This window comes from Chironomus tepperi, unplaced genomic scaffold (genome assembly GCF_022539635.2).
Source record: "Chironomus tepperi strain 1889 unplaced genomic scaffold, CSIRO-AGI_Ctep_v1 contig_177, whole genome shotgun sequence".
Taxonomy (NCBI): Eukaryota; Metazoa; Arthropoda; class Insecta; order Diptera; family Chironomidae; genus Chironomus; species Chironomus tepperi.
In genome coordinates this window covers 763,377-790,065 of record NW_027226299.1, presented here as the reverse complement: position 1 = coordinate 790,065, position 26,689 = coordinate 763,377, and the positions used below count along the sequence as shown (strand labels likewise).

The 26,689-nt window shown below is 30.3% G+C and overlaps 5 protein-coding genes across 6 annotated transcripts; 3 read left to right on the top strand and 2 right to left on the bottom strand.

Annotated features, from left to right (window-relative positions):
• Positions 1 to 436: 436 nt before the first annotated feature.
• On the top strand, positions 437 to 6,369 carry l(2)05287 (WD repeat-containing protein l(2)05287). The gene is made up of 5 exons (XM_070639071.1): positions 437 to 725; positions 788 to 992; positions 1,052 to 2,058; positions 2,137 to 3,616; positions 6,046 to 6,369. Exons 1-5 carry the CDS (start codon positions 547 to 549, stop codon positions 6,367 to 6,369), a joined length of 3,195 nt encoding a protein of 1,064 aa, XP_070495172.1. The 5' UTR covers positions 437 to 546.
• LOC139089484 (uncharacterized) lies at positions 3,679 to 4,212 on the bottom strand. The gene is made up of 2 exons (XM_070639039.1): positions 4,041 to 4,212; positions 3,679 to 3,976 (listed from the first exon to the last, which is right to left on the bottom strand). Exons 1-2 carry the CDS (start codon positions 4,134 to 4,136, stop codon positions 3,833 to 3,835), a joined length of 240 nt encoding a protein of 79 aa, XP_070495140.1. The 5' UTR covers positions 4,137 to 4,212; the 3' UTR covers positions 3,679 to 3,832.
• Positions 6,370 to 6,877: 508 nt separating the features above from the next.
• Positions 6,878 to 8,022, top strand: LOC139089486 (probable palmitoyltransferase ZDHHC24). The gene is made up of 2 exons (XM_070639041.1): positions 6,878 to 7,091; positions 7,155 to 8,022. The coding sequence occupies exons 1-2, from the start codon at positions 6,990 to 6,992 to the stop codon at positions 7,890 to 7,892; spliced, it is 840 nt and encodes a 279-aa protein (XP_070495142.1). The 5' UTR covers positions 6,878 to 6,989; the 3' UTR covers positions 7,893 to 8,022.
• On the bottom strand, positions 7,905 to 10,802 carry Hexo2 (Hexosaminidase 2). The gene is made up of 3 exons (XM_070639040.1): positions 10,710 to 10,802; positions 9,286 to 10,148; positions 7,905 to 8,888 (listed from the first exon to the last, which is right to left on the bottom strand). Exons 1-3 carry the CDS (start codon positions 10,763 to 10,765, stop codon positions 8,035 to 8,037), a joined length of 1,773 nt encoding a protein of 590 aa, XP_070495141.1. The 5' UTR covers positions 10,766 to 10,802; the 3' UTR covers positions 7,905 to 8,034.
• Positions 10,803 to 17,265: 6,463 nt separating this feature from the next.
• LOC139089378 (forkhead box protein D1-like) lies at positions 17,266 to 26,527 on the top strand. 2 transcript variants are annotated; one of them, XM_070638902.1, is made up of 10 exons: positions 17,266 to 17,994; positions 21,758 to 21,812; positions 23,054 to 23,312; positions 23,375 to 23,451; positions 23,553 to 23,566; positions 24,727 to 24,913; positions 25,021 to 25,198; positions 25,678 to 25,823; positions 25,899 to 25,991; positions 26,047 to 26,527. In XM_070638902.1, exons 1-10 carry the CDS (start codon positions 17,944 to 17,946, stop codon positions 26,157 to 26,159), a joined length of 1,173 nt encoding a protein of 390 aa, XP_070495003.1. In that variant the 5' UTR covers positions 17,266 to 17,943; the 3' UTR covers positions 26,160 to 26,527. The 2 variants fall into 2 exon arrangements, with proteins under 2 accessions (XP_070495003.1, XP_070495002.1); XM_070638901.1 differs by having other exon boundaries at positions 25,881 to 25,991.
• The last annotated feature ends 162 nt before the right edge of the window (positions 26,528 to 26,689 follow it).

Genomic DNA, 26,689 nt, shown 5'->3' with positions numbered 1-26,689 from the left:
CCAACTGACTGATAAAAAAATACTGAACATGCTGGCTTGACTTGACTTAAAAATATACATAAACTGAGATGGTAAGTAGAAGGAAAATGTGGATACAAAAATATTATTTTTTAAAAACCAGTTAGAGAGAAGTGAAGAGAGGATTTATTTCCTAGTCAGTAAGTCACATGTTCAGCATAATTGGAAACATTATTTTACAAGCATTTATTTTAAGCAGTTTAAACATTTTTTAAAATTAATTAATGCTGCTTGTCCAAAACATTATGTGAATTTAAATTGCACTAATTAATGTTTTGTTAATTACATTAAGTTTTACAAATTGTTAGAAATTTTACGTTGTAAAAAAATTCAAATTCCAGAATCGGAGTAACGTATTTGAAAAATTCAAATTTTTGATTGCTATACGTAAACGTCTGCGTAAAAGTCTACGTAAATTAAGATTGAAAACATTGTCTCCCAAAATCGCTAGAATTAATTAAATTTGAAGCGATTAAGAAATTGGGAAGTAGGAAAATAATTTATCCATCAAGTTTGCATTGACGGAACATGTGTTTAGATATAGATTACCATTATAATAATCAGAATATATTAGTGAATCAAAATTTTACGAGAAATTTAACAATGATGGAAACAGACAGTCCAGCTTCAGAACTAAAATTAAACATCAAAAGTTTATGTGGTGGAAGTTTAATCGATGAGAAACCAATTTTTGATGTAAATGGAGAGTAAGTAACATAAATTAATTCATTCAAAATGCTGTTTTTAAAGTTTGTCTCACTTAACCTAGAATCATTTATGTGATCCGGAACGACAAAATTCGTGCATACAGCGTAGAAACAGGAGAATTGATCACAGAGCTAACCGACAATAAAAATGGAACAATCGTTGGATTATTTTTAGACCCAATAACAAAGAAGTCATTGATTTCTTGCACAGTAAATGGAGAAATTTCGTTTTGGAAACTGGATTCTAATATTATCACACAAAAAAAGGTAAACTGCCTTCATATCACTAAATAATACATTATTTAATAAACATTTATCTTTTATAGAAACTCAATATTCAGATGTTGGCAACAGTTAAAAGATTCTTAATCACATTAATTGATGATACTTTGCATGGACTAGTGCATTACATTGACACAAACAAGAAATCCAGCATAGTCATAGTGGATATTACGAAAAACGAGATAGTGCATCAATTTAATTTACCAGGAATAGATAAAACCTCAGAAGCGAAAGTGAAATTTGCTGCTGGAAATGGATTTATAGCTATAACTCACAAACTGGATCTATTTGTGGTTGATAAGAAATCCTTTGAATTTTCACATCACAAAAATTCATTCTTTCCAATTAATGTTGTCGAGTGCCATCCAACAGATGATGTTATTGCAACTGGAGATATTAAAGGAAAAATTGTTCTTTGGAGTAATATTTTCAGTAAGAATGCAATCAAGAATGAATTGCATTGGCATCATCAAATTGTCTTAAGTATTGCATTTTCACAATCTGGAACTGTTTTATATTCTGGAGGAACTGAATGTGTACTTGTAAAATGGCAAATCAAGGAAAAATCACAAGAAAAGAACTTTTTACCTCGTGTATCAGGAAGCATTAAACAAATTAGTGTAGATCCAGCACATGATAAGCTTACAATATCATTGGATGACAATGCTATCCAGATCATCAACTCAAATCTTAATCAGCTTAAGACAATTCAAGATTTTACACAAATTTCAGCATACGATTTAGGATTAAATGAACCATTTCCTGCTAAAATCACTGTTAATCCAAGAAATCAGCATTTAGTCTTGAATGGCAGAATCGGTCACTTACAGTTCTTCTCAACAAAAACTATGAGACTGTTATTCAACATCGATATTACAATGCAAAATGCAATTCCAAGACAGAAGAATTGCAATCATTTTTCAACGGAAGTAACTCATGTTGCATTTTCATCATGTGGAATGTGGATGGCTACAATTGAATGCTGGAATGATCGAGTATCATCAATCGAGTCCCGTCTCAAATTTTGGTCATTTTTGGAACAGAAACAAACGTGAGTGACTTAACTCTAGAATTAATCCTAGGATATATTTTTAATCTGAATATCTAAACCCTCTTTTTCTCTCCATAGATATGCCTTGCACACACAAATCGAACAACCTCACGACAAGAAGATAGTCAGCGTAGCTTTTTCGAATATTGATAACTCCTACATTTGTGCAACTGCTGGATTAGATCGTGTCATAAAAATCTGGTCACTTGAAGCTTCAGAAGAAATCAAAAATCCGAAAATGATTTGGATGTTGATTGAAGAATTGACATACAAAAATTTACCAATAAGATGCTTGACATTTTCACAAGATTCTTCCCTCCTTTCTGCTGGTTTCGGAAATGTTTTATGCGTTTGGGATGCAATTGATTTTAAACTAAAATGTGCGCTAAGTGCACCGTCTATTCTGGATGGATCAACAAATCGTGTTTTAATTTCATTATCAAGCAAAAGTAAAGGAAGTAAGACGAAAAATACATTATCAAGTCTAGCTGAGAAAAGACAAAAGACTTTACAGTTGATGAATGCAATTATCAATGATCCAGCATCAAATCAATCGCTAGTTAAGAACATGACGGAAGAAAAAAGTCGAATTTTTAAGAGAAAATCATTGGAAAGTGTTAAGCCTAAGAGTTTGAAGCATAACGAGAAGAAATTGATTTTCCAAACTGTCATGTCCACAGCAAACCTTAATTTCAATGAGAAGCTTCAAGTTTTACACAAATTGAACATTTATTACAACATTAGCAGTCGATTAGAAAATGAAGTTGTTGATTTTATATCAAGGAACATAGCTGAGGATCAACACCTTTACAAATCATTAAGAAGCAGCATAAATGAAGTCAAGACTCATTCAAAATTCAAACTTTTATGGAGATATAACACGTGGAAAAATTTGGACGTGAAAAGGAACCGAAAAATTATAACAGTGAGAAAATTACTGAAAAATCCGATAAAGGAAGAAGCAATTAAGCATAAAAGCTCACAGCCTGAAAACACATTTTTACCTGTCAAAAACACAAACAGCATAAACAGCATTCACTTTTGTACAGATGAATTATCGCATCTCGTTATAATTAGCACATCAAACAGAATTTTGGTTTGGAATCTTTTGACATTAAAGATCCAAGGTTCATTTAAAATTCAATGCAAGCATATTGTACTTGATCCGCTGACGAATCTTGTAGCAATTTTCACAAAATTCGATGAATTGTTTGTTATTCATCCATCACCGCCTATGACTATATTCCACCAGAAAAATATCCCGAAAATATGCAGTGCAATTTGGGTACCGCAAGAGAATCCAAGACGACAATCATTGAGTGTAAATTGGCAAGCTGCTTCACAATTGTTGTTCTTAACTGAAGATCAAGAGATTTGTTGCTTATCGTCACCAAATTCGGAAGAAATCATCGACTTGACACCATTTATGAGTGACATTAATGAATATTCAACGACTACACCACTTGCAGCTATGCTGACAAGACAAGACACAAGAAATCAAGCTAAAGACATTTCAATTCAACATATTATCACGAATGGATCTGGAAATGTTAAGGAGGTGAGTGAAATACTTAATAAATTTATTCCATTAATATAATATATTTAAACTTTATGCACACAATTATTCTGAACAATTATTAAGAAAATACAAAATGGGGAATATTTATGTCCAATTGTTTATGTTATAACATAGGTAATTAATTTAATTTAAGTCTCTTTGCAACTGAGGTTTTTGAGCATCAATTCGGTAATTGTAATAATTCATAATCCAATTTCAATTTCCACCGTCAAATTCATCGCCTTCGTCAACATCAGGTCGTCTTAAGAATCGGGTGTATCGACAGCGCCTCAATAAATTAACATCATGCTTAAAGTAACGTAGGCAATGGAACTGAGGAATGATCGATAAATCTCGACCCTGTAAAGATTTTATAGTCATTTAATTGACATACATTGGCACTAGCACATGATTCTGAACTTACAGCAATCATTTCTGGATTTGATGCAGGATAAGCATCAGTTTGATTGAAATATAAAATTGTGAATAGCACGCAAAGTAAAACACTTAAACACTTCATGATTATATCCTTTAATAATTTAACTAAACTTTTGAATTAACTCTGAGAGAGATTAGCTTCCACTTAGATGCGAAGGCAATATCGGACTGAATAGAAATCTCATGTTGTTCACCGCATTTATATAATTTTCTTTCTGCCTGAACGTTACTCACACAGCTCGTATAATAACTTTTTATGCTTTATTCCTTCATATTTTCTGTGTGTGAGGAATTTTCCTTAGAATGTTGAGGCATTGCATAAGACATTTTGTCTTTTTTGATCAATTGTATATTTTGATGGACAGGAAAAGCTAGTTTTGTTTTCTATTGCAAATTTTGATGTGACAATTAAGGATTGTTCTGTTTGTTATGAAATATTGACCTGTCTGTGAGAAATTATTTCATAACGTCCAAAATTATTTTGAATTTTCTTCGTCAAATTTTAACGAAATTTTTCGTTATTTTTTGAATTTTAACTGAAAAAGAACAAATTTTTTTAAAAGCTGACATTAAATGTCTTTAAGACATAGGATGCGCCTAATCAGCCACTGTCTTACAAAATTCAATAATTCTTAACATTCTTCCTATATTTTCATTTAAAATCTAAGTAAGAAGGCAAAACAATCGTAATGAACATTTTTATGACGTCTGTTTAGACCCATTCATGAAGTACATGTTGCTAAAAAGGACATAACTCTGCTGATGACATTAAAACATGTTTTTAAAAATTGAAATGTCTTGTAGACATGTAGGAAGAAGCATGCAATCACATTAGAAGTTTCATTCATGAAAAACTTTTTTTCGCGATCATCAAATTTTGTCGAAAGCATGTTCCACTGAAAACCAACAACATCTTTGGTACAGAGAAAAAATAATAACATGATGTGGAAATGTACCCAAAGGATAAACATGAAAAAATTAATTTCGCTAAATTTTTTCCGTTGTTCCAAAACGATGTCAGTCAAAAACACTTTTAAGGGGGTTTTATGGTTTTGGGGCAGATAACTGTAAACGAAAATAAATATTAATTATTATTACATTTTTCTGAGTTATTTTAAGTTCAAAGGCATCAGCATGTTTACGTCAGAATATTTTTTTGTTAAGCAGAACAAGAGCTTTTTCGTCACTAGTCAATGAATTTATTCATTAGCTCAAAATTATAACAATGCTGGACTTACGTAGTTTTTCGGAAATTTACATACCGTGTATATCTTCCTGAAATAGAATTTTGATCATTACTTCATAGAAAGTTATTACGTGCACGTAGCTGGCTAGTGTGAATGAACGTCCTACAAATGAATGCACAATAGACGCATAAGGAGATTATTTAAGTAAATTATTGTAACATGCCTTTTTCTATGTAGTCATGCAAGGCAGATGTAGTTTTTAGAATCATATTGTTCAGGATCTTTCAAAAAGCCGTTAAATTTTTGAATTTAATTTGTTCAGTAATTCAATTGGATTTGAGTTCAGTTTCGTTTAGTTCAAATTTCAAATCTAAAATGATCGTTGACATTCGGTAAAAATCAAATTTTAATTTCATTTGAGTTCAAAATTCAAATTTGAAAAAAACCGTTAAAAATCCAACTCAAAATTGCGCATTAAACTAAAATCTTTAAGTAACATCCCATAGCTCCTTTGAAGTAGTATATTTCTCACTTTCATTCAAATCTTATTAACATAAATAAAGTGCATAAATCCCAAATTATAATTCATAATGTAAGTCAAGGTAATATTGCACAATAAATCATCTACTTGGCAATAACTCAAGGAAAAAACAATTCCAATCTGAGAATTGCAGATTCCATTAATTTTACGTAAATGCACTATATGAACTTTATAATAGAATTGTCACTTGCATTCGATAATGATGCATATGATATGAAAAAATATTGCAATTGTCTATTTATGTCATTCTTCTTTTCTTGCAGTTAATCAACCTGTCAAATCATGGAATGCCTCCAATGTCGATACTATGCACTAAATTTGTTGCATCACTCCTGACATCCCATCGTAAACCTGTTGAAAAATCTGAAGCAATCAAACTATCGGAAACTGTTGTTGAATTTAGTGATGAGGAAATGGACGTGACTGAAATTGATGAGACGGCAGTAAAGAGAAAGGCTTATGAGGAAAGTGAGAAGAAGATTAAGGAACATATTGCCAAAAAGAAGGAAGCAGATTTAAATATTGAGAATGAATTGAAGAACATGAAGTTGGATGAAGTTGTTGACTTTTGTATATCTAAGAATTAAAGTTTTTAATTTGATTGAATTACCAAAAGTGAAATAAATATTTTTTTAGCATAAATTTGGCTACTAAATTGCTGTTTTTAAGTATGTCAAGCCTATTGGCATTATTTTGATTCCTTTTGATAACTTTCCATTAATTTTCATTGAATTTAGGACATAAAACATCTTCAGATCTCCCAATTCGTCTTTGTGGATATATTCCTGCTCTACAGTAGAACACCAAGTCACAAATCAGTGTAAGCAGCCAATATGCATGCGTCATTCATAATGATGATATAGACAAGATAAAGTGTCAATAAGGTCGACGCAGTAGACATCAACAAGTTCTATTCTTGTTCTCATAATAGAGTAAGCAAAGTAGGCATTGAGAAAATATACAAAATCTTGATATCAGATCATCAGAATTCAATCTCTCAAAATACAAAGTATCCCCTCATTACCTACATCGCATGAACATTTTCATCCTGTACACGACAAAAAAAATAACGTTCACTTAAAATTCAATCCTGAAGGGCATGCCATGTGAATAACTTTTCCTTATCGGCAGCAATACATAAATTTTTCTTTCTTTTAAATTATGCATAAAGTTAAGTAAAAGTACTGAGTCAGTGATAATACCAAAGATGAAATTTCGCAAGTCAATCATTTCTAATTCAAAGCAGGACATTGCCTGCTCTCTATTTCTGTTTACAATCATTCCAACAGTATTTTATTATGAAATCCAGGTAAGTTCCAAAGTAAATTAAAATTTCAATGAAAATGATATTGAGAATTTTCAACTTTTTCAGTACGTCCTGCATGCAATTCATGGATATAATTATATCCTTTACACGCACCTTATCCTTGGAACATATTTAGTGTTCAACATAATCGTAAATCTACTGCACATCATTCTGGTTGATACAAGTGTATTTTCGTCCGATGAGCTTATGACAGCTTCTAGATTTCAGACAGACCCAACAGCCAAAGATTGGAATTTATGTGAAAAATGTGAGCTAATTGTTCCTCCTCGTTCATGGCATTGTGATGTTTGCAAAGTTTGTATGCTGAAAAGAGATCATCACTGTATGTTTGCTGGAAATTGTGTTGGATACAAGAATAATCGATATTTCATGATTTTCCTTCTTCACTTCTTTATTGGAGCTACTTATTCATTCTTTTACAATTCATACTACATCTGGATTGTCCGTGGAACTTCATATCTTGAATGGTTTACTCCATTTAAGATGGTATTCCCAATGTTTATGATGATCTTTAGATCAAATAATGATTGGCACTTGTTCCTTTACATGCTTATCATGATTGGATCTATTTTTACCGGCGTGCTACTTGTTTATCATGGAAAGTTAATCATTAGAAATGCAACGACACATGAAAAGAACAAAGGTGCTTATGACTTAGGAACAACACAGAACTTAAAGATTGTGTTTGGTGATCGATGGTTCTGGAGCATTTTTTGGCCATTTGTTGATAGTAAATTACCTGAAATCTACTGGAATCCAGCAGAAAGTCAAAAGGGTAGATAAATTACCAAAGAATTTTAATAAATATTCATTTATTTGTGTGATGATTTAAAGGCTATATGCCCGAGCTGCACACAATAGCTATGTATATAGCATACAGCTCGGGTTACAATAAATGTTTTTAAAATTTTAAGATGTAAATTACTTAATAGTTAGCACATTCACCTTCGAAAAGTGTGCAATACTCAGGATACACAGCATCCGTTTTGATTCCTCGGGTAATGATTCTTTCTCTTTGTCGATTGAATCGAGGCTCTGCAGATTTCAGGTCAGTCGTTGGATTGGTCCACAATCTTTCAGCGGCAGCATTAAGGCGAGGAAATATTTTAAATTCAACAGAATGTTCATCACAGTATTCAGACCACATGCAGACTTCACCGCCAAGGACTAGTTGATGTCTAGGAAGAGTATTGGCATAGACTTTCTTCCAGTTGTAATACTGAGTTATGCCCCAAAATCCATGATCAAAGTACCAAGCATTCTTTGTGGACATGATGAGTCGATACCCTTTATTCAGCAACTTTTCAGGAATATCTGATGTATCTGGCAGCCAAGTTTGAATGATGTATCGATTCTTAGGCAGGTATTTTTCGATATTGTTAGGATGTGTTAATTCACTTGACCACATAATCATCGGTATCTTCTCATCACTTATCGAGTCATAAGTTTCCAGTGCCTTACTTTGAAATTCAGACCAAAAATCTAAAAATCCCTCTGTTGTTAATTCATAACCACTTGACTTCATGTAATCCGTAATCTCTTTAGTATTATTCCAGCAAGCCATAAACACCTCATCACCTCCCATATGAAAGAACTCGCCTTTCTCTTTATAGTCTCGGATATCTTGATAAATATCACGCAATACTGTATATAAATTCTCATTTGCTGGATTCAGTTGTCCACAGTTAGGCTGTATGCATGACTTTCTCCAAGGCTGATTATCAACACAAACTGCCAAGTTTCCTAAGCCTTCTTTATTTCCCCATTCCCAGCCATGACCTAAAAAGATATGAAAAATATATTACATTAGAATCAGACTGTATTTTTTTATCAGAATGTATTTGACCGACTAGATGCATTGAAAACAATGTCAAGTCTAGTGCAAGAGAAATTTAACGGAAATTTAAAATTCGAAATTTAACTGAAAATCAAAATTCAAATTAAAGTTCAAAATTTGAACTTAAAAAATTTGGCGCGAAAAATCGATACATTTGACTTCTTGGTAAGATTAGAAACTCCAACATAGCTCTTACTTCCTTACTAGCACTTAACTCACGATTTAATTATCAACGATAAGTATCTAAAAAATCTTTCTACTTTCTGTCGCACGAACAGCATCGTTATCAGCTAGCTTTAATCATTTAGACCTAAATAATACATTGGTAAGAATACAAACCTGCATGTGCCGGTGCATCTAGCTCAAATATAACACGAATGCCTCTGTACTTTGCATATTTTACAATGTCATTAATTTGACTTTGACTGTAGACTTTATCGGAAGAGAAAGCGCCATTAAAATGCATTTGTGGAACTCTTGATACTTCCATCGGAAAGCTCTGTGAGTCTGTTATGTGCCAGTGGAATACATTCATTTTATTGATTGACATCCCATCAAGAATCTTCAAAATTGTCTCAATTGGAATGAAATGACGTGCAGTGTCTAATAATAATCCACGATGCCTGTAGTATGGCTTATCAGATATTTCAGCATTAGCTACTGTAACAAGGCCATTGCGACCCTTATCATCCACAATCTTGACCATCAATTGAGATAAAGTTTCTAAACCATGTCGAGTACCAAAAACAGTTTTCGAGGAAATCAGTACATTAATTTTATTATCTGATGTGCTAATATTCAGCTGATAAGATTCATCAGTATCGTGAGTAAACTTCAAGTCACTCAATTCACTTATAGATAATCGTATAAACATTTCAGTATCGGACGGACTATTGCATATATTTCCACATTCATCATTTATATTCTTAAGGAATAAGAAAGACACTTCATTTAAATATTCTCGTATGCCATTATCACTTTGTGGATATTCAAATCTAATGAGTTCCGCGTTGACGCCGACTGTTGACTTTTCTAAATTGCATTTTATTGTCGGCTTCGGCCACAATCCGCCAAACTTGCCACACATTAATCGGCAGATGTTTTGATTATTGTATGCCTGAACAGTTGACTGTTTATTATGATTTTTCAGAGGCAGACAATAGACATCATCACGACAGTACCAAACGTAGTCTGTTTGATAGCTGAAATAAGATGAAAATGATATGTTAATGGAATTAATAGCTGTTTATTTGGTTAGGATCTAATATTGGTGAACTGGCACACAAACTAGGCGACGTAGCTGTGCTCACACGACTGGGGATCTTTAGTAAGACTTGGACCAATGCCCCTACGGATCTCTTTGAAGTCGATTTCTCGGGTATAACCTAGCTATGGTCTCTATGATGACAAGGTCGAGTCCGAGAAATTAACCACTAGAATCTTGAATACTTGATCGGGATATCTGTTTCTCAATCTCAAAAGTACTTAGATATCTATGACTTTTCGGCATATACCTATCGTCTAATAAGATGTTCATTGCCATCTACTCTAATTCTCAGATCACTGAGTCTAGTCTCAGATCGCTTTCAAAGCATGAAAACCACACTTCCTTTCTGCTTCCATTCCACACTAATCAATCTATTATCAGATCCAAACAACACAGATCTTAACACCCAGTAATAAATTCGTTAAAGTATCCGGATACTGTTCTAACTTTATTAGATCATCTCAATATTGATCTAAATATAAATCATAAGAAATACCTGATAGATGACCCAATCAAAATGATGACTTGTAAGAATATTATTAACTTGTACATATTTTTCAAACAGTAGAACAAAAATAAACACGACTGTCTTACTGCACAAACGAAAAGCAATTAAACGCCGATCAGGAAAGTGAAAATAAAAATGTGTACGATGAATGGCTTGTATTAGATTTTACGTCACATATATGTGGTATAGAATGTGAGGCAAAAGAGAATTGATTATTTTTTTACTTTTTAATGCCATTGATATTCTGTGGACGGCTTGATCTAGCATATATTTTGGTGTGACATCAAAGCTGTACAATGTTTTTACTTTTTTTACATAAATTACAGATGCAAAGCACGTAGAAGAAGAAATTGATATAAAGTTTATAGAACCTTGCCTTTATACACAAATTTGAACTCGGAAATTCCAAAAAATGTCAAGAAACTAAATACAGCAACAATTGTCAGCTTTGGAAGTAAATGAGGAAATGTAAAATGATAGGATGTGCGTAATCTTCATTAACTGACAATTTTACATCCACAGTAAAATGATATAATCACTGCTGAAAGCGAAATGAACTGCTCAATTAATTTTAACAAGGTAATACATCCTTTTTGGCGTGTGCTGCACACACTACCTATGATGAGCAGTTGTTTTGAAAATTTTATTGTCATAAATGTCAGACCCTAACATGTAGCGATGCTCATTTTTACTCTCTGTGAGGTAATTTGAGGGAAAATTGTTCATATTTAATATTAATAATTAAGTTATTAGAATGTATGATTGTTCTATGGATGAGGTGTAAGTCTTGATATTGAGGGTTAGAATGTTGATGTTAAAATAAGATTCTGTGTATCAGGTCACGTGCCGTACCTTGTCATTTACTAATTTACTAAAGGAGGGAGTTTGGAATTATTCCTTGAGAGATCCAAGTAGGCCACCCCAGACCCCGTCTTCTGATTGACTAAGTCAACAATTAACCCCCTCCCCTCCTGGAGTAGATACACATCCAAAATCCAAGAAAAATGCATCAAACGCATGATTTATGCTGAATACTAAGTTATACTCTACATATTCTGATGCATTCTAGGAAAAGAATAATGATGATGAAAGTGAGCATTAAAGGAAGTCTTTTGTATTATTCAACTTGACATTTACACACTATACACACTTCTATGCTCAATGTCTACATCTATTACATAATATGCAATCTATTTTTATTGGATTTTAAATATTTTTTGATAATAAAATAATTTTTCCGACTTTTCTTTCTCATGTTGTACAGGCATCAAATTTTTGATAGCTGTACGTCACTTGCTGTTTTTGAAAATATATTTCAAACAGCTGAGGCTATCTATGATGATGATCTTAAAATAAAATATGAATAGAACATTTTCTTCTCTTTTCTTTTTCTTCCTGCACATTTCCATTTAGAACATTAAACATATTTTATGCTAGGCCAATTGATTCATTTGGATCTAAACATTTCACACGAATAAATAATGCAATTTAAATGTTTTCGAGATATGTTTTGTAAATATTGAGCAGCATAAATTTTAAATTCTTCTCCATGTCACAATGAATTCTTTCCCCAACTAATTTGTTTTCTTCTTTTCAAAAATGTAATTAAGTATCTATTGGACATTAATTTCATATTAAATTGATACAAATATGCAATTAATGACAAATTTATTTGTAAATCTTCTGTATACCTAAAATGAATGTTGTTTTCTATAAGTTAGTGGGCGAACTTTGATCATAATATTCATAAAATACTGTTTTATAGGCGATGTTTATAGTTTTTATTAATTAAATAAATTTATTTTGGAAACTCTTAATTGAGATTAGGCGGAATTACATTTTTGCTAATTATTCAGGTGACTTTACAAGATTTCATATGCTGTTGTATGGTTTTATTCTAAATTTTTGAACTGTTGTAAAGTTTTATATTTTTGAAGTTTTCAGATTGTGAAATTTGTAAATTTTTATCAAAAAATGAGCTGTAAGTGGAAAGAACAAGATTTAAAGGAGTTGTAAGTACTAACTATTAATAGTTAAACAGATTTAGACACGAGGGAATCTCAAAAATTGCTCTGAAAACTTAAAATCTTTCTATATAACCTAAGCATGGAATATTCTAAGATAATTTATCAAGATTATTTATCAATTGCAAAGTGTAAGTAGCAACTAACAGACTTTAAAATCTTATAAAATGATCGGAATTGGATACAAATTAAAAAATAGAAACAAAATACTATAAAGCACTTATTAAAGAGAAAATTTGATTTTTCTAGCGTCAAGAAAAAAAAAATAAATGAACAAAGCTATACTTCACTAACAGAAACTGTTGTATGGTTTTTTGTTCAGTCAAAATTTAAATATTTTTTAACCGTTAATCTTCCAATTTTTAAAAAGTTTATTATTTCTTGCAATTAAAATTGCCATAAATTCTAAGCACTTTATAAATCTCTTCAAAATTTCAATTAAAACACAAAAACAGCTAATGAACCACCTGTTAACGACTGTAAGGTACAGAAAAAACCAGTAATGGAAGAAGTAATCAAGAAGATGTTATTAGTGCTCTAGTTTTTAGACATCTTTATGATCCTATTAAATCGAGTAAGAGAGGAAATAAAATTGAGAAACTTTGTATTTTTAGAGGAAGAAATTCTATCAACTCGTCATGTAGGAAACGTATTTTATCTCACGGCATCTTTTATGCTCTGTAAAAATTTTTATTACATTTTAAGCCTTTTTTTGCTGCATTTATGCCACTGAGAATGCAGTAGATGTATTTCATTTCATCAAAATAAAATATTTACATGAATAGCATGCAAATATTTATGTGTAACATGAGGTGTGAGAATTTAATTATTGCCATGATTTATAGCTTCAATTCATACAACAAATTAACAATGATGCTCCATTCAGGAACCATAAAAAAGAATTTTTCTCACTATACTCAAATTTTATGACACATTTTATGCCTTAGTCTTGCTCTCTCATCACTTGATTGATGACAATGAATCGAGTAAAATCGTTAAAATGACAACGTGCAACGAGCTGACTGTAAATTACCGACTTTTACTGTGTTTTAATTGTTAAGCTTCTGTTTTTCATTCTTCAAAAAGTCGAGTTTGATATTTTGATTTATTGAGACAAATAGCAGTTTTTTTTCGGGTCCTTGATAGGTTCCGTACTTGAAAATTTTTCAAATTTCAAAAAACCGTTAAATATTAAAATTATTGAATGCTCAAAAAACCGTTAGAAATTAAAATTTTTGAGAATCTTTTCATACTCAAGACATCATTTGTGTATCATCCCACACTAATGTCATTTCAATGAACTTTTGCGCGTATCCAATTTTAATTTATTACATCAAAATATTTTGATAAGTATCATCAACAATACAAAATCCGAAATGATGGCTTAAGGCAGAAAATATATCTCAAAAAACTAGATAAAATTTCCATTCGCTCATAATCCAAAAATGTATCAATTACCTAATTAAGCATCCGAAATTTTTGACTCCGCCTTATTGTTGATGGATTATTTTCCGAAAAATTAAGGTATTTACTTACCTATTATTTGATGTACAATGTAGATAGGGGACGTTCACTTATTATGTTACATTATTACGATGTAATTTTTATAACAAAAAAGAAAACAATGAAATACTTAGAAAAACTATTTTTTGAATCTCGCATACCAACAACCCACTCCTGACTGCAAAATAAGCTAACGACCCCATTTTTCAAAATTAAAAGTTATATTGAAAATTTAGAATATTTAAATTGATGAATAAGTATTTCTATTCTATCTCTTCTAGAATTGAGCAACTGATAAGCTAGAGTTTAAGAGAAACTGTTGCAAATTGTCAAAACTGTCGTATTTATATTACATAAAGGAAATAAACTCTTCATAGAATTTGCCTCTAGAAATTAAAAGTTATATTGAAAATTTAGAATATTTAAATTGAGTAATTATTTCTATTCTTTCTATTATAGAACTGAACAACCGAGAGAAATACAAAAGCAGTCAACCGGCTCTTTGGAAGTCACATGAATGAAGTGTTCAAATGGATTAATTCAAGGTTTAAACAGCGATTCGGGATCACCTTAACTACAAAATAGTATGCCATGAAATTTTAAAATTCCAAAAACTTTAAAAATCCATCTTCAATATCCACAAGTAAAACAGACAATATATCAACAGTACTTACTTTCTCACACAGCCCCATCCAGTCACACAACGAGCACATTACAGCGTGTGAATATAAAATAAAGGCGGAGCTAAAAAGCATGCGGAAAATGAATCATAACAACAGAGAAAAAAAGAATTTCCTTCACTTTACAAAGCAGCGCACAGCACAGAGAAAAGAATGTAAAATGATTGAATGATTTCCTCAAAATTTTAATAACTAAATGTGCATTTATGATGTATATTTAGCTAATAATTTTCACATTTCTAAGATCTTTAAATACTTTCATCAATCAATGCACTAAAAAAACCTAAGCAGTGCAACAAGACGAGAGCTATTTACTGTAATTCTATCGCTCGTACGTGATCACAATCGATTTGCATATTTGGACAAAGGGAACGGAATCGAAAAGAATTGAAAATCGAAACGCAAAATCTGTTGCTGCACACATTTTTTTGTGTTACAAATTGCAAATATTTCACGGAATCATGTGCTGTCGATTGCATTTTTTTTAGTAGATCTGCATGCATCAGCTGTAAGTTAATTGCAGCAGTAATGAGCTCACGCGATATAATTGCCTCCAACAACCCGAGTGACATTAATTTTTCAAATTTTCTGAGGAAAAAAATCAAAATATTTAAAAATGTTTTTCAAAATATTTTGTTCAACGTAAAGTAAATGTTTTTAAAAACATGTCTTGTGCTGCTATTAACATTTATAAAATTTTTCCGTGATAAAAAAATTATATTTAACTATAAATTATGCAATGTCACATTTTGAAATAGCTTAATTTTATTATTCTTTTTTTCATTACCGCAGATTTAAATTTTTAAATATTTTATTAACTTTATGGCTTTTAATGCAAAATGGCGCTTAGTTAGGAACATGTAGGCAGCTTAGGTGGCTATCTGTTCTCACCTGACTACATCCCTAGCTCAGGAATTGCAATTTAAATCTTTTATTTTGACAACATTCTATTTTAAATTTTGAAAAGGAATTTTAATTGCGGTTCCTGTGCTATTTTGGGAATGTGTCAGGAAGAGATTACGTACATGCATAGGGATTTGTTATAGTCATCTGAATTATAATAGGGAATTTAATTAATTAAAATTAATTCTGTTTTGATTGATAATGCAATAAAAATCTCTTAATTGTGCATTTACTTGCTGTAAATTTAATTGGGAAATCCGTGTATATTTGTAATTTTGATAAGATTGCAAAAATTTACTGAACAATAGAGTATGAGACACTAGGCTCCATTTAGAAGCCACACGGAGTTTTAAGTTCATTTGGACTCAATATGCCTTTTAAGGTTAACTTTCCATTTTGATAATAAATAACAAATTTCAACTACAAGGCATTTAAATAAAACTGTATCAAACTATCTCAGATGGCAACTTCATGATTGAATTGAACTTCAGTCATTCAGATTTTAAGATTCATAGCTGCGCATTATGAGCTTTACAAGGTTTATGAAAATTTTTTATGTCTACCTTTAGCCTACAAAGAAAAGATATAGGTTTCAAAACCATTAAATATGCCATCGTTCAACTTCAAATGATTTTTAACAAAATTTTTGGGGGTTTAATCCAAAGTAACAATTTGGTACCAAAAAAATGCAAAATTTTAACGGTTTTTGAAAATTTAAATTTTATAGCAAGAGCTGAACAGAACAATATTTTTCAAATTTTAAATTTCCGTTATTGAATTTTATAGCAAATTTAAACTAACATTTAATTATCGCGTGTTTCTCATAGGTTTTTGATTTAGAACTTATTTTCAGGCTCTAAACTCCAATTATGACTCATAAAATCATCATTTAAATTTTATAGCAAAAGCTTCATCGCTGAGCAACAATTTTTCAAATTAAAAATTTCCGTTAATTATTTTTCAAATTCTGAATCCCAAAAATTTACCAAATTGTCTATCAAAAGACTCAATAAATAAAATAATCTCTTCCAAAAAAAAAACTCAATTCTCATATAATGCCATTCAAGCACAAACTCACACACACAGAACAAATATATATTTTCCACAATGAAGAAAAAGAGTAAGTCACGGAGTAAGAATGCAATTAAGAAAGGAAAAAAAAACAGCGAATGGAAGCAAGTTGCGAATGTATAAATGTAAATACACATGGAAAATTCAAATATTTTCTTTCTTCTGCAATTCTTTACAGTAAAGCAAGCCAGCACAATACATAAAAAAACATCTTCATGCCTACTTACTACGCTACTTATTAAAATGTTTATATGAGAAAGTAAGAGAGGAGAATTGTGTGCTTGGATGAATCGAAATCCGTATGTATGATTTTCGTTATTTATATTTTTGTATTTCACTCGCAGTCAGTTATCGCTTGAACAACAAATAGTAAACACGTTTCCCAAAAAAAGTGTTCTTTAATTAAATTACTAGTGAATCAGACTTATCAATTTTTTGATATTGTGTGGACTATATAAAAATATTTGGGAGATGCCCAAGTAGATCGTTGTTATGATCGTCCTCATATTATTTGCAAATAAAAGTTGAACAATTTTGAAAGTAATAAAATTAATTATTTTGAAAACATGTTAGAATATTTGTAAACATTCTGCTCAGTAAGCGCCGAAAAGAAAAGAAAATATAAGAAAAAAATAAGAAATTTGTGAATTGGATTTAAAAGAAAGGAAAGAGTTTTTGTGTCGGAAAGGAATTAACTTTAACTAATTATTGTGACATCGACATTTCACAACATATATAGATGTATGGGGATATCTATGAAGTGGATCTATTTGTAAATTTATGTTGTTCTTGTGTGTAAATTTGATCATTTATTTGGAGTGTGACTTGTGGTCGTTGTAAGAAGATATCCACTACATATTTTTCAATTTCCGTCCAAGTACAACGTTGCTGATTGACACAATTAAAAGGAGCTTAATCAGCATAAATTTAATACTGTATAGGAGTGAATTTATTCTTTATTAATTATACCGCCGGTATATTGTAAGAAATTGTAAATTATTGGTTATTTCTTATAATAATACGTAGTTAATTGTTGATGCTATGACACTGCCTGAAAGTCAAGTTACATATTCTGATCCAAAATGGCATTTGGTAAGTATTTATTGTTGTTATTTTACACTTTTATTGACTTTGTTTGGAGTGAAATTTGACATGATTGAGACTTTCTGTAGAATTTGAAGATTGTTGACCAGTTTTAAAGTTAAATTGTGTATTTAGAATTTTATTGAATTATCTGAAAGGCACCAAAAATTTGAACAAGGAATGTTTACAAAAAGGAAAATGAGGAAAACTCTTTTTATAAATTTTAAACAAAATATTGACGGTGGAATATCACAAAAATTGTAAATTTAACAGATTTATAAATGGATATTAATTCTCGAGTGCACAAAAAACGTTATAAATATTGATGTGCAAGTTAGGATTAAGATTAATCTAGAAGCAAGTTATCCAAAGAGTTAAAATTTGATTCTTAAATTCTTTTCATCCTTGCAAAAACTCCTAAAATCTCGAATCCATATAAACTAGTTTATAACCAGAACAAACAACTTTTTGAATTGTGCCTTTACTTAAAAGGCAATTGAAAAATTGATTTAAATAAAGTTTTAACTTAAAACATCAACTTTCTATGAATAATTGAAATTTTCTGGCAATCTTGCGGAAAAACCATCGGGATGTTTCAATTTATGATCGAATTTAAGACATTTAATCCTTATCATTAAACTAGTAAATCCTCAATATTAAAACTTTATAAATTTCTCAATTTACTTATTTGAAACCCATTTTGTTGTCATTCAATTTAAGTTTATAATAATCTTAGGTATTTAAAATTCAATTCAGTAAATTAGATTCTACTCAAAAACTTAAATCCTTAAAAAATTCAAATTTTAATCTCCAAAATCTCAATTTTAAAATTCTAAATAAACAAATTTTGCACCTCAAATTTATTAATCCTCTATTATAATTAAGTGTGACAAGAAAAAGAGTATTTATATAAAAAGATTTAGAGATGAAATTTCACCGTCAATTTCCCTCATATTGAGAAAATTTTCCCCTCCGATACGCTCAAATTAAAAATGTGATCACAAAAATTTTCACTTTTTTTTCTTTCTTAAAAAATATTTTAAACAGCTGAACTGATGTCAAGTTACAAGCATTCTCTTAGTTATCTTAAAAATAGATTGCACCATTAAATATATGACTATCGTTATGTGCGCTAAATGGAATCAACATTATGAGCCACTGGAGGATTTGAATATTCTATGAGAAATTATTTATCCCTTTTATTGCTGTTAATTTATTTGTTGATAAATTTATCTCTCATATAAAGATCACATTAACATTAATTATGATTATTTGTCGTGATGACAATAAATAACATTAATCATATATGAAAACCACAGCTGATACAGATTCTTTTTTTTTTCTGATATATGAATGAAGACATTTTATAGTTTATTATCGTGATTTTCCTGAAAATGGGGAATTAAAAGTGAAATGCTTAATATGTGGAATTTTACGGAAGGATTACAAGCGATTCGGAGTATTTAATGAAGAAAATTTAATCAAATCGTCACGTTTTTTATTTATTTTGAATTTTAAAAGGTTAATTTCTACTAAATTAATTCAACTCACCAAAAAATACGTTAAAATTCAAAATTAATCAAAATTTTTACCAAATTTACCACAAAACTTTCGTTAACTTTTCAAATTTTAAATTATTCGTTACAATTTTACCCCTTTTTCACCTCAAAAGCATTTGTTGAATTTTCAAAAATGAAATTTCCGTTAAAGCTTTATTAAATTCACCTCAAAACTCATTTTCCCAGTCATTATGCTGGAAAAATCTTTTCAATGGAAAAGTAAAATAAAAGTTAATTAATGTCCTTTTTCACAATAAAACCGCAGACAAGTGAATTAATAAAAAATTGGCCTTAACTTGTTCACACTCACATAATTGTCAAATAATATGACAGAAGAACATGCATAGCCTGTATTTTGAATTTCTTTATTACAATGGAATGAAAATATTTTGCAATAACTTTTCTCACGCATTTCTTCTTTTTAATTAACTTCCATTTTTCATGACATGAGAATAAGCGCGAATATCAGACATGTAAGAAACAAAAGATATCAAATTTGATGTGATTCATTCACCTTATAAATAAATCTAAAGGAATTTTATCTCATGTGAGTGACTATTTTTAGGAATTGACGATTTTTATTTGAATTAAATTGTCGCGCCGCTTAAAAATTTAAGAAATTAAAAGCCACAGATTATAAAAAACATTTTGTTATTGTTATTTTTTTGTAAAACAATATTAATTTTAGGATTTATAGTCTGAACTGATAAAAATCTTAAATTCGCAAATAGATTTTCCAACTTATCAAACAAGGAAATGCAGTTTATGAAAAGGTCAAGTTGAATGTGAGCTTAATTTCGTTCATAAGTCGAGTTGTATTCCTGTAAACAAAGGCGAATTAATTGCAGTCATAAAATCTCTAGGCAATAACATTATCAATTCATTTTTGTATTAATCTAATGCCTTTTGCGTATTTCAAGTGCAATGTTAATTTTTATAGGAAACTATTGACAGAATAACTGTAAAAATAATTTTGAATTTTTCTTAAGAGAACTTTTTTATAGCAAACTTAATTTTGCTGAAATTTCTGCTTTTTACTGAGAATTTCTCAACTGGATCTGCTCAAATTGATAAAATGATTCATGAAGTATGCCTTGTTTATATTTTAGACATAGAAAACAGCATATTCGAAGCAAATTTGTCTAGTTTTTAAATTGAAACTTTCTACTCTTGTATCGTGTAAATTCAAAATTAAAAAGTCCGTTAAAATCTAAAAAAATTCCATTAATTCAATATTTATTAAAATTGTGCAAAAATATTGCAAAACAAATGCAGCTGTTATTAAAATAATTGCAAAAACAATCAATAATAGAAAACAAATTCATAATTCAGTTCAAAATACTTAAAAAAGCGACATTTAATAGTTTAATTATCCCTCAATCTCGAACCATAAATAAATTCATTTCATTAAGACGTCCATAAAGTCACGAATGATTCATCACCCTAAACATTCCAGATATCTCTAATTACTCGACAGTCCGCGAATTTTGTAACAAAAATAGAAAATAAGAAGGAGGAGAAGACGATAAGACGGACTCGTATTGCACTTGTGTCAAAATTTGATACGAAATCCGTAACAAGGAAGCAGGCAGTCAGGCATACAGACCAAACACTCTGTGTGTGATTTTTTTCCTTCCTTTTCATTTTCGAGGTGTTAATCGCTCCCGTTCAATGCTCAACATTTCAACACAAAGTTCTTTTTTTTGTTTGTAAATACACAAAATCTCATCAATTTCATTGTAAAGCATGAGTGAGAACTCAAATAAAATAAAAAAAATCATTCAATTTGTAGCTATAAATTCATTTACGATTACGATGAAAATTAGTAGGAAAAAAAATTGTTTTCTGTTCACACATTTGGAATGGAAGCGACGAGTGATGGAGGGAGCATTAAGACACATTTTAATAAACATTAATAGCAAGTGGTTATGGATATTTATGACGGTTAATGCTAATTTTTAATATCCATTACTGATTTTTATATCGTCACACACATAAAAATACTTTACAGGAATGATTTATAAAGAGATTTTCCTCATTTTCTTGTATTTTAATTCTGACAATTTTCATCTAATGAAATATTTTGTGTCATTCATGTCATCATAAAGTCTCATATCATAAAAAAATCTCTCGTTCCTTCCGTAAGACTTTGTTTTTTAATATTGTTGAAATATGTATTTTTATATATTTTACACCTTCCTATTTTTTTACAGAATTTCCTCAACATGTCCAAGCTAAAACATGAAAACTTTCCATCGACTGTATTAGGTAGGCACAAATGTTCATTTTTATTACTTAATTTATTTTATTTTATAGCTAGTCGTAGCTTAAATTGCAAATGTTTAGCTAATAGAATTCTTTTTAATTTTAATGAAATTTGCCGTATTTTAAAAATTTAACGACCTTTTCCATTTCAAAATTTATCGTACTTTTAGAATTCAAAAGTTCCTATAAATTCTAGCGAAATTTCAAAACTAAAAGTTTCCTATAAAATTTACCGAACTTTTCAAATTCAAAATTTAACGAACATTTAGAATTCAAATTTTAGTTCTACCTTGAGTTCTACAATGAAAAAATTCAAAAATTTGCATAAAAAACGACTTTTACACAGCATCAAATTCTATTTCCTCAAATTTCATAAAATCCATAAAGATCAACAAACAATCATCATTTATTTACACAACGTTTGGGCTGTAAACTGCGATAAAAATTCACGGTCATGTTATTTTGATGCATAAAAAAATGAAGTTAACCCAAACTAAAAGTCGATCGAGTTACATCCTGAATGAGATAAAAGAAAATCAACATTGCTACTGTGAAGCAGTACACAAATCTGATCCTTTTTATCAACATTTAAGATAAAAAAGAATTATGGATTTATTGTTTATTTTAAATCGTGCAACAAAATGTAAATTTTATATGCAAAATTAAACTCTTTTTTTGTGCAACACATAATGAACATAAAATAACTTTTTTTTATGAAGAAATGCTGACTTCATATTTCAGTTTGATCGAGTGCGACCCCATTAATTATTCTACTTTTAATCCACAATTTATATTTTTTTGCAATCATGGAAAAAATGTCAGAAATTCAATTGAAATGTTATTACAAAATTGTGCACCAAAATAATATAAAAGAAGCTGACGCGCGCGCATGTCGCACGTGCGTTCGCTATTTCGGGACACATACTTGATCCACCTTAATGTGTATATGTTTATAAATAATAAAATTAATTAGAGAGCATATAATTTTGAAAACAAAAGAGATTCATTGATGATAGATTTATATAAATATTTACAATTAAGGTCTCATAAACGGTTCCAAAACATTCATATGAATTTGATAAGACGGGTTCTTATCATATTGGAGAGGTCATAGGCGGCAGCCAATACGCGAATCATTACTCGATTCTCTCATGGTTGAATTAATTTCCATTGACGAGACAATTTTTTTTCTTTTTTTTCCTTCTATTTTTATATTTATTCTTATCATATTGTTTTGTGCACAGTTCCTACATCATACGAAGAGACGCTCAAGCCAACCTCATCGTCATCGATTATCATTCCAACATCAGTCCTAGAGAGGGATGTCGACAAGTACAATCAGAATAATAACAACAATAATATCAGTAATCTATCAATTGGCAACAATACATCCACAAATACAGCATTAAAAATTGAGGAGGTATCAAATGAAACAAGTAATTTAATGATTGAAGATCGTCAGAATTCAACGACAACAACGTCAACAGTTGCCGCAAGTACCAGGTAGGAGTAATGAGATCTGATTTATTATTCATGAGATTCATAAGAAAATTTCTTATTTCTAGCTCATCCGCTGCATCTACGACAAATTCTGAGAGAAGTGGCAACAGTAAACCTCCTTACAGCTATGTCGCCTTGATAGGTACTATTAACCTCACATTCATCTAATTATAAAGACTTATTAATTCAATTTAATTAACAATTTTCCATCTTTTATTTTCTCTTTGCCTCTTTTTTTTAAAGCTATGGCGATCGCTGTAAGTAATAACAAAAATTGACTTTTTATGAGTTGTAAAAATTCTTTTCTTTCCCGCTTCACTCAATTGTTCCTCATTGTAGTTGACATTGATAGCTTCGAAAATGAAAAAGCTCTCATTTATTATGTAAAATGTTGCTATTTAATTTTCTTTTGGTGATTTAAACGCATTTTTTTGAGAATATTTGGGGATCTCTTGGAAATTTTGTGATTAACGGATTTTTCAAATTTGAATTGAGTTATTTTTTGAAAATTTAACGAAGGTTTTCATTGGATTTGAATTTTTGAAAACCGTTACCATTCGCTAAATTTTTGAAACCCGGTAAAATTCAAATTTTTAAAAGTCGTTAATTTTCAAATTATGGAAAACCGTTAAAATTTGAATTTTGTTTTTCGAATCTTTGTAGTTCAAGAAACTTAGGATTGGATTACAAATCAGACAAAAAAGTAACTCTTCATAATAAGTAGGGGAAAACAGTGGAAAAAGAAAGTAATTCAGAGAATAGAGACATTTTAAATGGATTAGTTTATCAAAAGTAGAGGATTTCATCTCTTATTCTCAAATATACACCTATTAATTAGCAACATGTTGCTTAATCCATCTGTCGTAAGAAATTAAAAAACGAAAATTTATTAGAGACGTTTAATTTTGTGCCATTCGACGACTGTGTACGAGACGCGGGAAAAATGTGATATTTTTTTTCTCTTTCTTCGTTGTCTTTTGTCACAGTCGATTCATTTTGAAAAACGAGAATGAAAAGCGATGAAATTAATGAAAAATAATTTTTTTCCGTTCCGTACTTCGTAACATGAGAAATCTTTTAAGATTTTCGGGAAATTCCTTGATCTGCCTATACTTTTTTCTTTTAAATCAGAATGGATATATCACTTCAATTAAGATCGGATGTATGTTAAAGCTAGCTGATAAATGTATACGACACGGGGATTAACATCTCTTATGATTTATATACCATCATGAAATTATGAGGAACGATTGACTTCTATGCGATCATTTTGCTTAATTACAGTATGTCAGCTCCATAGAAATGATCGCACGGAAGCTAAAACATGAAAGAAGTTGTTATAAATTGCTATTTGATTCTAAATGACATTCCTTTAAACTTAACAATTTTTCTTCGTTTCATTCACATTCGTGTATAGAACTCACCGAGCAAGCGTGCGACACTAAGTGAGATCTACAATTACATTACTCAACGATTTCCTTATTTTGAGAAAAATAAGAAGGGCTGGCAGAATTCAATACGACATAATTTGAGTTTGAATGAGTGCTTCATAAAAATTCCTAGAGAAGGTGGCGGCGAGCGAAAGGGAAATTACTGGACGTTAGGTATGACTCTAAAAATTAAGTCTTTGAATTAATCTTCGCATTAAAATAAATCCTTTTTGTAAGTTCCCCAAACTTAATGACATCTACTCTCCTATTCCATCCTATAGATCCACAGTACGATGACATGTTCGAGAACGGAAATTACCGACGGCGTAGAAGAATGAAGCGTCCATACAGAACAGGATCACATTTTCAGAAAATGTTTAGCGAGACTTATGGAAACTTCGGTCATCGAGGAGTGTTTCCACAACCTTATCAAGCATATCCGCCACGTTATGAGACAGCGTAAGTTTCTAGATTTTATTCTATGTGTCGATTGATTCCGCAAAGTTTGATCGTCTAATGATTGCAATTCTTTTGATTCCATCCGTTTAATTATCTTCCTTATTGAGTCAAGTTCATCTGGTTTATACGCTGATAATGAGCTATTAATGGAATGTAGATTAACTGTATTTAATTTTAATTATTTTTAAAAAAATGATTTTCAACGGTTATATTGAGATTCAAAATTTTCTTCGTTAAGTGTTTCGTTAAAATGAAATTTGAATTTTTTCCGTCCGTTGAAAATTCAATAAATTTGGTTCTTGAATCATCACGTGCCAGTATGCAATGATTCATGCATATGTGAATAGAATTAATTTCTATCTCCATAATAACTTTATCAGCGTTCAAATAGGCAATTAAAAGTGATCATAATGATCATGAATTATTTTAATGAAGTCATGCATCTTATCAATAACTTTCCTATGTATTTCTCATGACAGACATTGGATGCCAGGCTCTCAACATTTAGCATACAACACATGCACATCTCGGTCGAGTTATTCATATTCAGCACCGCTACAGCAACCTGCACAGACAGTTTCATTAATTAATAATTCTTATAGTGGTTTTTCTAATAGTATTAGTGGTGAGTAGATGTTAATTAAACTGTGTGAATTTTGTGCCTTGAAAATATTCATCTTAGATTACTATTTCCCACCAGTTCCACAAAGTACGACATCTCCGTCACTATCATGCTCAAATCCACAACGACGTTTTGAACCTACACAAAGTTTATACAATTGGGAGCCTACAAGTATGTCCAATGAAATGTTTCAAGCTTGAATGACTCTAATGTATTTCAATTACAGTGTCACTGCAGCAGCTGGTTAAGGAGGAATCGAATGTCTTATCGTCTCCAACTTCCATTCAGAATGTTACATCGACGCATCAAAATTACCAAAAATATGTGCCTCAAACATAAACTATCTAATTTTAAATTAAAGGGAAATGCTAATGAAAAGACGTTTTAATTAATGTATTTAATTGTTTAGTCTAACGATTTGTGCATACTTTTGTATTGTAATTAATTTTAAAAATTCTTGTAGATCTGGTTAGTTGTATTAAGTAATTGGACATTAATAATATGTACTAAATAATTCTTATTCAATGTACTTGTGCTTAAACAAAGGACGATTTTGGCACATCCGTCCGTCTGTAGTTAATTAGTTTAATTAATCTAAATTTAAAATACAAAAAAAAATATCAACAATTAATTGAAAAGGTAACAAAAAGTATCATAATATTTTTAATTCTTACTGTAAACTGTTTATGTACTCAAATAAAATCTTTGTAAACAAAATTGTACTTGCTGATTTATTCAATTAAACTTGGGAAATACTTTTAAATTTCTAGCGATCAAAAACTATTTGAATTGTTTAACGGCTAAAAATAATTCAAATTATTTAACGGTCAAAATAAATTTGAAATGAAATTTTGAACAATTTTGAAAAA